General features: G+C 47.7%; 1 protein-coding gene and 1 long non-coding RNA gene across 20 annotated transcripts in view; one reads left to right on the top strand and one right to left on the bottom strand.

Moving 5' to 3' along the window:
• The window catches only part of SASH1 (SAM and SH3 domain containing 1), a 337965-nt gene that overhangs the window by 47682 nt on the left and 273121 nt on the right, over positions 1-17162 (bottom strand). For 14 of the 19 annotated variants that reach the window (XM_023254477.2, XM_023254482.2, XM_045058618.1 and 11 more), the window contains one exon: positions 195-327. In XM_023254477.2, the coding sequence (XP_023110245.1) occupies positions 195-327 (133 nt within the window). Of the gene's footprint in view, positions 1-194; positions 328-492; positions 866-929; positions 1151-5757; positions 6825-10961; positions 11945-17162 lie in introns of those variants that run through there. The other 5 variants (XM_023254485.2, XM_019831373.3, XM_019831375.3 and 2 more) reach the window with 5 other exon arrangements.
• On the top strand, positions 4235-6395 carry LOC123385675. The gene is made up of 2 exons (XR_006598633.1): positions 4235-4850; positions 5350-6395. It is a non-coding gene; the product is annotated as an uncharacterized LOC123385675 (long non-coding RNA).

Raw genomic sequence — 17162 nt, 5'->3', positions numbered from 1 at the left:
GCGCACACCCAAAAGCTCTCCGCCAGCCTCAGCCAGAATGCAATCCGTTTTCCACTTGAAATCATACCCTTTTTCTACTGAAAAGCTGATCCCAGCTGATCTACTTTGGAATAAGCAGGGCGGAGTGTGTGTGTGTGTCTGTCTGTGTGTGTGTGTGTGTGTGTGCGCGTGTGCGCGCGAGCTTGCGTGTTTACCTTCGGTGCTGGGCTTTTTCATTTCTTCCACCCTGATTAGTTTCTTTCTCACTCTGCGAGTGGAGCTGACCAGCTTGTGTAATCTCTTAAACTTCACCGACTCCTCAGTCTCATCATCCGATTGTTCTCTTGACTGGCAAAGAAACAAAGGGAAAAGTTAATCAGGTAATTGCCCCAGGGCTCTGCTCTGGCAGCTGGGTGCAGCCCGGCCTCCCCGCCAGTCTGAACTTGGGCAGTTGTGCAGCTGAACGTGGGGCGCCAGCTCATCGGCCCAACAGGTTCGCGAAGCTCCACATACCATCCTGAGGCCTAATTCACCGGAGCATCAGGCCCCTGCCCAGCACGCCCTGCGCTTGTCTCAGTTACTTCCCAGTCCTCTTAGGAGAACTCCGACGGGGCCCTCTCCACAAGGCTGGCCCCGTAATTCCAGTCCCGCTGCTGTGGTTTGGGCCCGGCTCTCCTCTGTCTGGCCCATCAGGACCGCTTAGCGTGGTCATCAACTACTTCTCCAAACCAAAATTCTGTTGACTTGTTCCAGTCCTCCCCCCAAAATCAAAAACAGCAGGGCAGGAAAAGGGAAGAGAAGCAAAAAGCCGCCTTCTATCGCGTTTGTTAGGACGGTCCGCCACATCTCAGCCATGCCTGCGGCCTCTCCCGGCTCCTTCTGAGAGCTCGCGAGGCGCGCGTGAGGACAGACCCTGCATTCCTCCACGAGGGACAAGGGAAAAAGCTGACCTTTTCAGCCATACAGCACAGCGCATATTCCCCAGCATGCCATTTCAGTTTGCAGCGACTCGAGTATGCTCAACCCAGCTGTTTTCCCTCAAGTATCAAACATTACAGAGAGAAAAAAAAATTCCCTCCGCAGCAGTGACCCCAGTGAAAAACAATCCTTTCCTTGTGAACAAAATGAGGTTTGCGTTTCCAAGTCAGCTCTCACGTCCAACATGCAGCTTCCTCTGTTTTATCGGTGCAAAATGTGCAAAAGCAAGAGAAGTCTGCAGCTTTTGGCCCAACAGGCCAAAAGGCGTGCTGCGCGGGCCGGGTGCTCGGGCGTTCCCGGGGGGCGGAAGCGCACAGCCCCCCCCCCGCCCACCCCCACCCCAGGCAGCTCGCGAGCAGCCCCGGCTGATCCTGCACGACCTGGCAACAGCCCTCCCTCCATTTCCTCCAACCTAGTTCACAGAGATGGTAAGGACAGGGACGCCTCATACAATCAACACAAAACAAAACAAAACCCACATCTCTGAGCTGGTCTGACATGAAGACATTCCCACCCCTCCTCCATCACCCTGCCTCCATCGACCATCAAATGGGGACGTCGTAAGAGTTAGCCGAGAAGAGTTCAAGGGTAAACAAGGTAGAGATACTGTGAATTACTTGGGCAGAAAAACGGTGCAGCATGTCGGGAGGCCACAAATATTTCTGTGGCACGATGGCACTACTTAAGCGATAAATACAGCCCATTTCCTGGCCTCTGTCCTCCCCCTGGGGCTCCCAGCATAAGGCCATTGTACTTTCTCTCTGCACAACTGTAAGCAAACCATTCACCCACTGAAGAATAATTATTATAACCCATAAATGGTGAGTCATCAGGACAGGGGTGTTTCTCAGGCTTCCCTTCTGTGAACTGTATCCAATTTCTCTATAATTCCTGAAGTGTTACCTATCCATCTCAGCATTAAAGTGAACTACTGCCTACCTCATGATGAAGAAAGCGAATTGGACCCCCAGGTAATGGGGGGTGGGGAAGGAGGCTACATACACATTGCATGCTGGCCGTTCGGCTTAATGTGTTTGGCCTAAAACTTAAAATGTAACAAAACTAAAATGAACTAGTAAGTATAGCTTCTGCTACACAACAGCATTGAATGGTATGAATTTCATTTATGCTTGGTTGAACTGTTGATACGCGATGAAATGGTCAGTGGTCAACCAGAAAAATGAGAAACTTGGTTAACCCTCATGCTGGGTCATCAGCACCCGAACAGAACCCTAGGGCACGGGATTACACATTCACACTGAAAATATTCTGCCTTTTTGATGGATCTCTAAAACTAAGCAATTCCAATAGAAGAAGAACCAACATTAGATTATAGTGGGACAAATCTAGAACATGTCTGTCACTCTCGTATTTTTTTTTTTTTAACGTTTATTTAGTTTTGAGACAGAGAGAGACAGAGCATGAACGGGGGAGGGGCAGAGAGAGAGGGAGACACAGAATCGGAAACAGGCTCCAGGCTCTGAGCTATCAGCCCAGAGCCCGACACGGGGCTCGAACTCACGGACCGCGAGATCGTGACCCGAGCTGAAGTCGGACGCTTAACCGACTGTGCCACCGAGGCGCCCCTGTCACTCTCATATTAAAAAATTCCAAAGTTAATGGGTGCCCAGGTGGCTTAGCTGGTTAAGGGTCCGACTCTTAATTTCAGCTCAGGTTGTGATCTCACGGTTTGTGGGATCAAGCCCCATGTCGGGCTCTGCACTGATGGCGAGAGCCCTCTCTCTCTGTCCGCTCCCCCCCCCCACCCCCCCCGCTTGTACGCGTGCTCTGTCTCTCTCAAAATAAATAACAAATCGGGGTGCCTGGGTGGCTCAGTTGGTTACGTGTCCCACTTCGGCTCAGGTCATGATCTCACAGTTTGTGAGTTCGAGCCCCACGTCGGCTCTGTGCTGACATCCTAGGGCCTGCTTCTGATTCTGTGTCTCTCTCTCTGCCCCTCCCCTGCTCACACTCTGTCTCTCAAAAATAAATAAACATTAAAAAAATTAAAAATAAATAAATGACAAATAAAATTTTAAAAATTCTGAAGTGAGTGTAAATGAAATGAACAAAGATACAGGACGCTATGTTACAGAATGAAAATTAGTTTTGTATGTATACCTTGTACCTAGCTTGAGGGCTGCTGATGGTGGTGAGGGGGAGGGGTATGCCTGTGCATTCCACAAATACGTAGGAAACGTGCCATCAGAGGGAACTTTTGAGAGAGAAATCAAAATAGCTAAATCAGGGCAACAGATTAAAGGCAAAAACCTCCTCCGTGAGTTCCTACTTTCCTCCCCCCTGATTCACCGGGGTGAAAAATAACATATTCCAGGTACTTATTTAATTGCTTTCACATGTTCCGTCTAGTTTTGAGAAACAGGAGCTCTTTAGAACTTTGAACTAATGTTATTTTTATTTTTCTAAAAAAAATTTATGAATATTTTAGAGGTGTTGTTTGCCATTGACAAATCACAAATCGCAACAACCAGTCACTTCTCATTATTGTGCTTTGGACACTAAACCAGATAGACGCAGCACAATTTACGTGAAGAAAAATGTCATCTATTTCTGTCTTTATGCCTTATTATTTTTTTTAAATAGAAAATCCCCCATGAGTCAGCCTAGAAGTCACTGGAGTCGAACAGTGTATCCCAAGGATGCATTTTACTGATGGAGAGGTGTTGACTTCTCACTTCCTCCTGAGTCCAGAGGAAAAGGAGTTTGTGAAATATTTGCTTTTAAAAATTTCCCTCCAGCTGTTTTAACATAGACTGTGTATAAGGCATGCATTTCATTTAAACTGTTAAATAAAGTTAAATTCCTCATTTCAGGTCTCTCCTTTTAAATAAGCACATGCCACTTTCCAAATGCTGAAAATAACTTGTGTCTTTTTATTCAGAAATTACACCCCCAGAGAGGAGGGTGTGAAAATTAAAAAAAAACTAACCGTATCTGTGTATGCACGCGTGTGCACACATTTAAAAGAAATCTGTGCACCTGGAGGAACTCTCATAGAAGGAAATCTGCAGTACATATAAAATGAATAGTTGGTTCCAAGAAACAGACCCCTAGAATTAAACAGAACTACTAGAGAACAGGTTTTAAATCAACTAACGTAAAAAACAGCAGTATATGTTTATGCACCTTGTAACACGAGGTGGTATCTCCTCCTCTCCCCGCCCGGCCCCAGGTCACGGTACTGAAGTAAACTTTAATTTGCTCGTCTTCTAAACGAGAGCGTGAAAACGCAATCATCTGTGTAAAACGCCTCGCCTCCCAACGTTAGCAGAAAAAGGCAATTAATTTATTCTACCAAAGGAGGTCGAAGAGTGGATTTACGTTATGGTAAACAGAAACATTTGATTTCCAAGCCTCTCTACTGTCGATTTTTCCACCAGAAAGCCCATATGGCTCAACTTTTAATTACTTTGGCTAATGCTATATGTAGTAATTCTGTGGTGAATGCTTAAGTGTTTCATTGCTGGTTTCCATGGCAACATTACATCAGATTACAGACAGCTGGCTCCACAGTTTTAAACCATAACAAATTGACCAAGCCAAGGCACAGAACTAGGGCTGCTTTAAAGAGATAGTGCACCATTCGCCTGCCAGGGCGCTGAATGAGGGGCCTATGGGGCCCACTTGGCAGGCCAGGGAGGGTGGAGCCTCCTTCCTTCTCAGCTTCTTTTGGAACATGTGCATCCTTGACACATCTGCAATGTCCTAATAGGAAAGACATGGGGCCAGCGTGGAGGACTTTTCATAACACGGCTACGCAGAGGAGGATCGGAAAAAAAGGGAACACAATTAATAGCATCTGTAGACAGAAAAGTGTGTGAGTCGAGCAAACGGAAGGGCAGCATTCCGCGCTCTCCAGCCCGTCCCTGCAGGTGGGTAACAGATAACTTCACGGCCACCCCCCTCCCACCCCGGTAACAAACGGTTCTTAGCAGCTAAGGTGCGCTGTGACCTATGCTTTCCAAAAGCCGCGCGGCACAGTGTTTGTTGCAGGCGCGGGAGCACTGTTCCCTAATAAAAGTTAAACTGAACTCGCAAGGAGCCACCGGAGTCCCTCTGGGGGCTGCTGGAGCCCAGGGTGAGCGCAGGATTACGAGTGTGCCTTTTGCAGAAACCACGCTCAGCTTGCTTCCCCGGCTCTCTCGACACCCAGCCCACTGTTGCAATTAGCAGCCAGACTAAGTTTATCTCCCCTGGAGACACACACACACACACACACACACACACACACACACACACACACCCCGCTAAAAGCTATTTAAGCATTTCTGAAATAGTCTGAAATCGGAAACGTATTTTGCTTGCGAAATTCACACAGCAGTTTCTGGTCGACTGGGTGCAGACTCAAACAGAGACGCTTCCACTTCCCAGGTCTGCACTGCCAGCGGTATTAACCGTAAGGGAAGGAAGCGGGTCGGCTGCAGCTTTAGGAAAAGCTGCATCAGGCAAGGCAGTCTGCAGTCCAGTCCTCCGCACCGAAAGCCTCCACGATGACAACTGGGCTCCAACCACGTACACTCAGTCTCTTGAGAATCCCTTTATTCTCAGATTAAAATCCCCTATTCTCCCCCCAGAGCTATGCCTTATTGGGTGAGCGTGCTGGGAAAGAAGGCTCGGGGTTCCATAGCAGGGAAGGAAAGAAGGGGAGGAGGACAAATCTCGAAGAAGCCGAACAGAAAGGAGGCAAGCATCCTAGCCGGGAGCAGTCCAAAAAGCTTTTCCTTGCAGGGACAGAAAGCACATTTTCCCTTTCACGTTAAACACATCCAACGGACTTACCGGCTTCGGCATTTAGCAGGCCTAAGGGGCAATTTCGAGCACGTCTGGTCCCCCCGCCCCCTCCCCACGTTGAGCGCGTCTTCACTCCTGTTCCGTCAACTCTGTGATCTCAAAGTGAGGATCAGGCACTCCTCAAACATGTTCCTTTGGAGTTACATGATCAGACAGGCTCCACCAGCACGGCTTAGCATCCGAAGGAGGAAAAAGTGAAGACACTGGGTTCAATTAGCTGCTTTCTGCCTGCTGACTGATTCCCCAGTTACTTGCTAACTGCATAACTTGTAAGAAAGGCATAAGTCATCAGCTCTAAGCAAATCTCCTATTCACCACAAGGAAAAAAGGGAGTGTTGTACGTGGCAAACAATCCCTGTTTTCACTGACGAAGGCTCCCTGACCTCCCGCTGGCCTCCAGTTCCTTAATTACTGTCTATGGAATTCCAGAGAAAGAAAAAAAGGACGCGGGAATCTGAGCAAATCCGGGACAAGGACTAACCCTTACAAGTGACTGAACTTAAAAAAGATCTCTTTCGCAGATACTCCTCCAAACATCCCCTGAAGGGAGTAGTCTCGATTGAAAATAGACACCTTCCAATGGCTATTTTTGAAATTACTGAATTAAAACTTGTGATTTTGGTTTTCTTCTGGACTTGTCACTTTCGATCTGTCCCCACTCCTTTTTCTATTTTGACTACCCAAGTCAATGTAGGAGAGATATTTCCTGTCCGGTGATGCTTCTAAAACCGTCTTACCCAATTGTTTCAATAATCATTTCAGAGCATCTGAGGTTCTCTGGTCTTCTAGAAATGTGTGCACGGGGACTGTGTCACAAGATGATCATTTAATTTTCTCAGGGGTGTCTGGGGAGTGACGGGCACATGCTGTTACTTAAACAGAATATCATCTGAACAAGACAGGACTGAAAACCCAGGTGGAGTCTACGACGTGGGTTACAAGTCATGTCTGTCTTTCAGGAGTAAATTCAGCCACTTGGGTAAGTCACGTGTTCCCGCTGGGCAGTCTGAGCTGTCCCCAGTCCAAGGTGCCTCTCTCCTTGTTGGGCCTGTATGTATGTATTATGCAAGGTTACCTCGCTTGGTAGGACATTTCATGTGCGTGTGCGCGCGTGCACACGCGCGCACGCGTGCGTACACACACACACACACACACACACACACACACACCCTTTTTACCACGCAGCAGAGGTCCCAGCCAATGCCACAGACCACCAGAACCCCATCTATCTTTGTCCTGGGTGTCTGTCCTTCGCTCAGCCCCTTTGGCGTCTCTCGCCCTTCAACAAGAGCTGCATGAATCCCCTCTCCCCCAATGTTCTCCTCGGAAGTGTCTCCTCCAACCCCTAAAGGGATTTCCCATTCTCTCTCCCCATGAGGGTTTGCTGCACCTTCCCCATACTGCCTCGCTCTGCCCATACACTCATCGACACCCCCTCCCCCACTGCCTCCTAAGGGTCCACCTGTGCCACCCACTGTGGCGGGTGATTTTGCGACATCATGTTTCCGACACCCGTGTTTACGGTGTGCTCGTAATTCCCAGGCACTGAGCTAATCTTTACCCATTTGACCTCGTTTCCCAGACGGTCAGTGGCAGAGGCAGAATCTGAAACTTCATGGTTTGGCTCCTGCACCTCCAACGTGCACGCGAGCTTTCTTCACCCGAGACCGCCAACCACGTTGCACGCAACGTTATGCTTAGAGTTCCTTAAAACTGTCAGGAGAAACCCTCGGCTGAATTTCCTTGCTGCTTGGTGCAAACTAAGAAAATGCACATGCCCCATGGGAGCGGGGTAGAGGGAAGAGGAAAGCCGAAGGCCTTTGGAGCTAGAACAACCTAGAACAATTCAACAACTAGACCTAGTTGAATTTCCAGGTCCTCCAGCAAATCACTTCACATCTCTGGGTCTTAGTGTTCCTCCATGCACATTTGATCCAGTAACATCGATCTTAAAGTGTTGTTTTAAAATTTGTGTGGGGGGGCGCCTGGGTGACTCAGTTGGCTAAGCATCCGCCTCTGGATTTCGGCTCAGGTCATGATCTTTGGTTTGTGTGATCGAGCCCCGCATTGGGCTCTGCGCTGGCAGCACAGAGCCTGCTTGGAATTCTCTATCTCCCTTCCTCTCTGCCATTCATTCACTCCCTCTCTCTCTCTCTCTCTCTCTCTCAAAATAAATATTTAAAAAAACCTTTGTGTCTGTCCAACCTACAAGTGGAGCTCAGTAAGTGCTTACGACATCTGCAGTCTATTGCTGATTGGAATCCAAACAAGACCAATTTTAATTCTACCAAACTGCTGTTGTAGGGGCTATGTAAACAGCAACGGCAAAGAAAACATGTGAAAACTAATGATGTGGCCCACATTTGAGGCTGGGTCTGAACAGGCTGTTCAGACACAGAGACGATTCTGAGCCGAATTAGGAGCTGGAACTCTGAACCTGGTCAGAGGTAGGCTCAGGGCCCCTTCATGTCACCCGTGAACAGCGTCTGCTTGGGCACGTTTCTTAATTTCTCTGATTTATAAAACAGGCGGTGATCAGCCTCCAAAGGAGATTCTGAGTGTGAGGCCTAGAGCCTGGTCAGCAGCTCTGGTGTCCTGTGAGAGGCACAGGAAGCCGGGCCCTGACTGCACCAGGTTCTGTGAAGAGGGTGGGGGAAGGACGCATCCCTGCCCATCCTCTTGGTGGCCTGGCCCTCCTGTACCCCCTCCCCCGCCATTAGCTGTCACTGATACGACTCTCCAAGGAGGATTCAGGTCTTTATGGAGGCCCTCCATGTTGGGCACTACATGGCATCCAAGACCGCTCGTCCTTTAGAAGATGGGAAAGTCCACAGGGGCCATGTCTGTTCTCCCTCCTTACACTCACGGTGCCCAGTGCACGCCCCACCCACAGTGGGTCCTCAGCAAACATGTGTGTCATCGATGTGGAACAAGAAGTTTAGACTCTCCGGCCCTGTTGTTCCCAGCCCCTGCTGTGGGATCTGAGTCAACTGTGGGATATTTGAGAGACGAGGCTGGGCCAGGCCACCCTGGGAAGCTTCTTGGTGGAAGGCAATTCAGTTGGAAACCAGGGAAGAAGCTTCATGAAGGAAGGGCATCGCTGATCCTGCCCATTGGGTGGTGGGCTTGAATGTACTTAGTGCGCAGGAAGTGTGCAAATTTGCTGAGAACAGATTTGAGCATCAGCCTCCCATCCTAAGGAATGGTTCGTTAGGTCCTCAGGGCAGAGTCCAAAGGCCTTCCTGTGGAGTGTGGGACTTCGCAGGGTTAGAGCCCTGCCCTGCCCCAGCTACTGTGGGTATGGATGCAGATACTACATGGAAAGGCCTCTCATAGCGTCTGGTTCTCATCCTTCGACCCCCTCAGAGCATCTCTAATATTCCATCTCGCATGTGCCCGCACACCTTCGCACTGGCAGATTCCTTTTCTGGGAATATCTCTGCCCACCCCATCTCCTCCTACCCATCCTTCGATATTCAGTCCATAGGTCACCTCCCTTGGAAAGCCCTCCTAGCTTTCCTCTTCTTCCAGAACCTAGTGGCTGAGAGCACACACAGTGACAGGACTCAGCCAAGTATATGGTAACCAGCGTATCACTGAGGAGGCCAGGGCCACTGTCCTATTCGTTTCTACGTCTGTATTTCAGTAAGTGTTTATTTCTGATTACACGTGATACACTTTCAATTACAAAATGTGGAAAATGCAGATACAGAAGGAGAAAAAGAAATCACCTGAACCCTCCCACACTCAAAAAGTTAGTCGTATTTTGGTTTTTATGCTCCTGCTTTTGACACACACACGTGCATGCACACGTGCACACACCCCCCCACACACACACTACATACCCTTAGGTTTCTGTTTTGTTTGCTTTTTATAAAAAGAAGTGTGACTTTGTGATCGTTAGCTGCCCTATCTCCCACAGTCACTACCAGGGTCCCCACGCCCCCCTCACGTGAACACACAGGAGTAGAAACAAAGGGCCTGATTCCAGCTGCTACCCTCTGAGCCACACTGCTGCCTCTGAAAGTTTCTTTTAGAGAAACTGTGGAGCCCTCAATGGATACTGTTCAAACAGTTCTAAAATCTGCTTTTTAAATTTTGAACATTTTTCTTATGTCAACAAATAGCCAACAAATACAATATATTAAGGATTCAGTAGTATTCACAGAAATATACCCTAGTTTTCTTAATGCCCTTAATCATTAGACAGTGGAATGTTTCCAGTTTTTCAAGATCATAAACAATATTCTGATGAACTTCGTTGTCAAATTTCTAACACATCTAACACATTCTTCTTTTTAGAAAAACAATTAGAAGATGGACATAGCTTAAAGTCCTTGGATAGATATTAAAAATTTGGTCAGATGAAAACAGTGTTACTTTTTTTTTTACTTTTTTTTTTTTAACGTTTACTTATTATTGAGAGACAGAGAGACACAGAGCGTGAGCAGGGGAGGGGTAGAGAGAGGGGGGAGCCACAGAATCTGAAGCAGGCTCCAGGCTCTAAGCTGTCAGCACAGAGCTCGACGCAGGGCTCGAACCCACGAACTGCGAGATCATGACCTGAGCCGAAGTCAGTCGCTCAACCAACTGAGCCACCCAGGCGCCCCGACACTGTATTACTTTTAAAGCTCACAAGTTGTATAAAAAGAGTGCCTATTTCCTTACACAATTGCCAACACTCAACATAATATCTTTTTACACTGAAGCAATTAAAAATACTGTCTGTGTCTGTGATAAATGGATATTTTCTGGTTGAAATCAATGGATGGATGCCTCCAAGGAGTTGAAACAGGAGTGAGTGGACTTTACTGGGGCTGCAAAGATTGCAATCCGCAAGTCTTGGGGGAGAGAGAGCCCACAGAGAAGTTCAGAAATAGGATTAGCGAGAGTAGCCGTGAGAAACACCCAGAAGAGGAACAGAGAGATACAGGCATTCAGAAGTGGGAGAATTGGGTGCCTGAGTGGCTCAGTCAGTTAAGTGTCAGACTTTGGTTCAGGTCACGATCTCACAGTTGGTGAGTTCGAGCCCCTCATCAGGCTCTGTGAGGACATTCGGAGCCTGGAGCCTGCTTCGGATTCTGCGCCTCCCTCTCTCTCTGCCCCTCCCCTGCTCATGCTCTGCCTCTCTCAAAAATAAACGTTAAAAACTTAAAAAAACAAAAACAAAAACAAAACATGATTGAACTCACCTCTGGCGGGGGAAACTGAGACATGTTTCACTGAGGGGAGGAACACTCTCTGGGAGGCTGGGGGCATTTCTGTGTCCCTCCGGGATCCTCGAAGGCCAGTGTTTAGATGGCCCCAAGGCCTCAACTTCTTTCTGCCCCCGCGGCCTTAGGGGCCTGCCTCCTTGGACAGGCAGAGAGTCGGATGCCGCTGTTGCCCTTCTAAACAGCATGTGACACCGATCAACAGCAGCTTTCCGGCCCTCCTCTTCTCCAAGCCTGATTTCATAATCTCTCCAACATGCCTGATCATCCTGCGCTGGTCCAAGAAGTGATGCATTCAAGGTCACTCCCTGCCTTGGGGGCAGCACATTGGCCCCGCCCGGTATGTTCAAGATCAGCACTGATGAGTACCTGTGATCAGTGTCCAGCCGTGGCAGGGGCCTTCTGGTCACAGCCATCGGTTTAATGTGCTATTCTTCGCGTTTACAAAAAAAAAATTAGTCTCACTCTCTAAAGAAGTCAGAATTACATTGTGAAGTGTTTATGAGTTGTCAGAGTAACTACAGACAATATGAAACACATTGTGAGGTTTTTTTTCCCTCTGTTTCACAAAGGAACCAGGGAAGGACTCATCTGTTTAGTAAGAAATATTTTGCTCATTAGCTGGTGACATCATTGCCCTCTGAAATTAGGAGATTTTTGTCAGCATATGGACGAAAAGAGGAGATTCCATTCTTCTCCCAGAGGTGCAGTAGAACATAGAAATAATCTCTCTGGCAGTTTCAAAATTAACTAGTTGCTGCCAGATTGGAAGAACGAAGAGGAAGAGGAGAAGAGAATTCTCTGATGCTTTTATTTGTAAAAAGGTATGTGAGAATTTGAGGTAATATTACCCTCCTCCGGGGGTGAAGGCTTGTCAGCACTTAATTCACTTACGAAACTATTTGAAGAACTAACTATAAAACCAAAGGAACAGCAAATGGATGCTACATTCCACAATAAATTCTATTCTTTTTCTTAAACGCATGAACTCTGCATGTCTTTGAATCCCCTCCAAATAAAGTTGCTACTTTCCCCAGAGGAGGAGGGAGAAAACAGAAGACTTCAGGAGTCCCACAGCCAAGTGTAGGGAGACCCGTCCCAATTCTTCAAGTTGCCACGGACCAGAGAAAACGGCTTTCCTTCTTCTCAAAGGGGCCGTCGGGGAGGAGAGAGGTAAGTGTAGGAAAGAGTACTGAATTCACCCTTTACTCTGTAAACGCTTGAAAGATTTTTCTGCCCGGGACTGTGTCACCCTGCCCAGAGGCCAGACAACCCCACTGTCCACATAAGTTAGCTGAGCTCAGGTAAGACATGATGGGAAGGCAGTCAGCCACTTATGAGGTCCCTCTGTTAAGACTGGGGTTAAAAAAAACAAGTGGGGTAGCGTTACCCAAAGCAAATCTACGGTGTCGGGCACACTGAAGACTGAAGCAAAACACCAAACCCACTCATTCTCAAGTGCATTCAGTTCTCACATAGCCTGTGCCGTGGAAAAAGGATGATTCAGAACAGAACTGCCAAGTGGGGCAATTACATATGCGTTTGAGGCTCTAGTTTCGCGAGCCGATAGAAGTCTTCATCCCAAAAGCAGTAAGTCTCCTAAGGGATTGGGTGGTGTTTGCAAAGTCACATTATTTTTATGGCATCTGAGAGCGACTGATTCATGGATCAGGCATGATCTTCTTGGACAGGGCTGCCAAACAACCTTGCCTAGGCACATGACGATGAAAAATACAGAAAACTGACAGAACCTACATGGCAATAGGGGGAAGGTGTGGACACCGATATCTTTCCTCCAACCAAAACATCGGCCGCGGATCAATCAGCACAATCGTCTCTTGAAGCTGGAGGCAGATGGGCTAATTTCACCTCCTGGAGTCACGATCTATCCCCTTAACATAACTATCCTTATGTTTGGAGAATAAATAATGAGCGAACTTATTTCAATGGAGTTGCTTCCACAAGCAAATTTACTTCCAAATTGAAGAAATCTAGGCTGCATCCCTGGAACAGAATCATGGAGAGCTAGAAAGGCGTTGTTTGTGGCCTCTCCTTGGCTATCAAGTCATGATGACTGCTGAAAACCAGACCACAGAATATCCTTCCCACAACAACTAGCAAAATGAGTAACAGCCTCCAAAAAATGAAATTACTGCAGACCAGCAAAAAAATATTCCACCAAGAGCACCCAAGCAAGGAAACACACATAGTCTAACACACTAAGTCTTAAAATAAAACTTCATGAAGAAGGGAAGAAACAAATTTCTGAAGACCCAGGAACAAGGCCCCACTTCTCTAAAAGCCAGACCAGTGGGAATCTTGAGAATTATCCCAAGGAACTTCAAAATCTCAAAGGAAGTAAACCGTGTGGCCTTCCTTTTTTTTAATTTTTTGATCTAGGACCAATGGAAATTGCTTCAGGAGAATCATGTGTGAAAAGATGGAAAGTTCAGTAAGGCTGATGCGGAGTGAAATAAAGCCTCTTAGATATTCACCAGAACTGGAGACATGAATGAAAGGCAGACTGGTTTTTCTCCACACCAAGTAGCATGAAATGAGATGCAGCACAATGACCACAATCTTTGGAGAGAGAGAATGCAGAGCCCAGGTATCCTAGCAAACACCGCATTCCACCTCAGGTGGGTATCCCCACTTCTCTGGCCATGACATCAGGCTATAGCAACAATAAGCATGAATGGACCACAAAACAAAGCCCTCAACTGTAGCTGGGAAGAAGGGAAACAATCTATGGTCAGATAGCATGACAAACAGGTCAAAGAGTAATCCTCATTATATCAGCAGAAACAGAAAATCTGACCTGAGCTACCCAAGCATGATCAAGGTCAAAAGAAATATATGACCACTCCTCAAACCAACTTATAGCAAGAGGAAAAAAGAGAGAGAAAAAGCATGGAAGAACTTAGAGATCCTATCTTTGGATCCTGTCTCCCTAACAGAAGAAAATACAACTCAAGGTGCAGGAAGATATTCCTAACTGTTGCTTCACTCTGTGAAATAATAAGAACATGAATTCAATTAAGACTTCAAAGACAAGAAATTGCAGTCATAAGGAAAGAGAGGACCGAAATAACCTATTATAGAACCAACGTATAAGTAAGAATGAACAAAGAACCATAATCTATACCCTACAAGTCAAAATACTGATCTAGAGAAAAGCTGTATTATTTAAGTTCATTTCCTCCCATGGTCCAAGTTTTAAGACTGACCCAGCTCTTCACCTATGCTCAAGCCTCGTTGCTACCTCTACCTGACATGTTTCTCTTTCTTCTCCTGGTGAATTCTAATCATTTTTAAAAAAATTTTTTTCACGTCTATTCATTTTTTTGAGAGACAGAGCACGAGTTGGCGAGGGGCAGAGAGAGAGAGAGGGAGACACAGAATCCGAAGCAGGCTTCTGGCTCTGAGCTGTCAGCACAGAGCCCGATACAGGGCTCGAACTCACAAACCATGAGATCATGACCTGAGCCGAAGTCGGACACTTAACCGACTGAGCCACCCAGGCGCCCCACTCTCACTCAGTTTCAAACACCTTCTCCTGGAAGGCTTCCCAAACTCTCCTCACTGGCACTGAATGGATTTTGTGTGTATATTTAATTTTTTTTTAACATTTATTTATTTTTGAAACAGAGAGAGAGCATGAACAGGGGAGGGTCAGAGGAAGAAGGAGACATAGAATCTGAAACAGACTCCAGGCTCTGAGCTGTCAGCACAGAGCCTGACGCGGGGCTCGAACCCACAGACCGCGAGATCGTGACCTGAGCCAAAGTCGGATGCTTAACCGACTGAGCCACCCAGGCGCCCCACTCTCACTCAGCTTCAAACACCTTCTCTGGGAAGGCTTCCCAAACTCTCCTCACTGGCGCCGAATGGATTTTGTGTGTATATTTAACACACGAGGTGGGAATATGCCAAATAAGCCCCCAGCCATGCTATCCACTGGTGTCTCTCTCCCTCTCATATACAAACATCTATGTATAGGGACTAGTATGTAGTAGGTACTCAATAGTGTTTGTGCAACAAAGCAGTCAAATGATGCTCAAAATAGCATTCTTTCACCTGCGCTCTGGGTCAAAAGGTCAGGGAATAAACCTTTTAGGAACTAATTATGCAGTGTATATTAGCATCATACCAGGAGTAGAACAATCAATAAGGGACGACAGAGGGTGTGGTAAGGTACAAAGAGGGAGAGGAACAAGAGACAAGGAAAAGGGAATAAAGGGATATTCCTACAGACATTATTCTGTAAATAATCAGAATTTGGTTGTATTGAAATATCGCTTTCCGGGGCACCTGGGTGGCTCAGTGGCTTAAGTGTCGGACTTCGGCTCAGGTCATGATCTCGTGGTTCGTGGGCTCGAGCCCCGCATCGGGCTCTGTGCTGACAGCTCGGAGCCTGGAGCCTGCTTCGGATTCTGCGTCTTCCTCTCTCTCTCTCTCTGCCCCTCCCCACTTGAGCTCTGTCTCTCTCTCTCAAAAATTGTCTCATTATCAGATGCTGAGTTTTGATAAAATGGGTAACTGGCAACTTAACATTCAAATGGACTTGAAACAAAGTGATGAGCAGCCTGTGACTTGAATGAATTAGCTTAGGCTAGAGGTGGCCCTCAGGCCAGATCCGACTCTTGAACCACAGCACGGGCCTGGATCTCTCCAGCCCATCCATTGTAGAAGATCGGACACTAGGGCAAATGATTCAAGGAGGGATTAACCCGCAGTAAATCTCATTAAACAAGTGATGGAAATCCTCTCTTACCCCAACCTCCCTGAGGTTGCTTCCAAAAGCAAACTAAAAACTAGCATTCCCAATCTAATACGCCAATGCTGAACCCGGATGGCGTTACAAATATCTTTACTTAGATACAATCAGCTAGCCGGGGAGACGGGGTATGTCCTCTTTGGTATTCCTGTACTGGGTTGGACAAATAAAATGCCATTTTATAGGTCAAAAGCTAGACACTCCAGTTTCATCTGGCTCACCCTTCCAAAAGAAACGACAGACCAGGATGTATCCCAGAGCCGCCCTCGGTGTTAAAAACAGCGACCCACGGACTGCGTAGAACCTGGGTATTTTGCCACTGTTTCTTTTTGCCCGCGTAGCCCTTGATATGCTAAGGAGGCTGCGCAGGTAGCGACCTCAACTCTCCGTAACTGTACAGACCGGTGAGGAATGCGCTGTGCCTGGTTAGTCTGCCAGGTGCGGGGAGCCGAATCCCCAGTTACTTCTGGGCCCGCCACGACAGCGTTTCCACTGCGACACAGGCGTGACACAGGCGCGGAAGCCCACGCCCACACGCTCGCTGAGGCCTCCTTTCTGGCTTTGTTCAAAGAGGATGATCTTCAGGGACTCACGGCACGGCGTGGCCCTAGGTAACTGCAGGACGATTAACCGCTTATTCTTCCCAAACAGCGATCCTACAGCACACGAACCCTGAAATCCTACCGGACCCACCCCTAAACCCGCTTACGGCGATACCACCTTCTGAAGCAGAAAGTAAACCCGGTTCTGTGTTCGGTGAAAGCGTAACTAAGTGACCGCGCCCTAGCTGCCTGGCGCTTGTTCTGACAACGTCAGCCCATCGGCTAGCCTGAGAATGACACGTTCAAAGAGTACTTGCAGGGGAACTCAAAGTATTTCAAGAGGAACAGGGAACCGAAAGGTAGAAGATCTCAGCATAAACAGAAGCTGGCATTCACTGGGTGTTTACTTTGGGCCGTGAAATTCTTGCAACGCCTGTAGGGGACAGATGCACTCGTCCAGGTTTCCAAACGAGAAAACAGGGCACAAATCGGTGAATCAACTTTCCCACCGATGCAGAGCTAACAGGTGGTAGGGCTGGATCTGAACCCAACGCCCGTGTCCAGCTTAACGGGGTCCCTCCCCTAAGCATGCTGGGCCAGCGCCTGGCTTTCCTGGCAGGGGGAGCCTCCTTTCTGGCTTTGTTCAAAGAGGATGATCTTCAGGGACTCCTAGCGAATACACGCCTCAAACTTTGGCCCCTTTCCCAGGGAGAAGGCTGGGGATAGGAGGGCGGTGCGGAACAAATGACAAGGAATCATCTCAGCAGTGGTTCTTGGTCAGCTTATATGCAGTTAGAACAAAATTCCTCTTGAGGCTCCTGGGTGGCTCAGTGGGTTAAGCGTCTGACTTCGGCTCAGGCC

Source organism: Felis catus, chromosome B2 (genome assembly GCF_018350175.1).
Source record: "Felis catus isolate Fca126 chromosome B2, F.catus_Fca126_mat1.0, whole genome shotgun sequence".
Lineage (NCBI taxonomy): Eukaryota > Metazoa > Chordata > Mammalia > Carnivora > Felidae > Felis > Felis catus.
The sequence above is the reverse complement of the archived record's forward strand: the minus strand, read 5'-3'. Positions and strand labels throughout refer to the sequence as shown.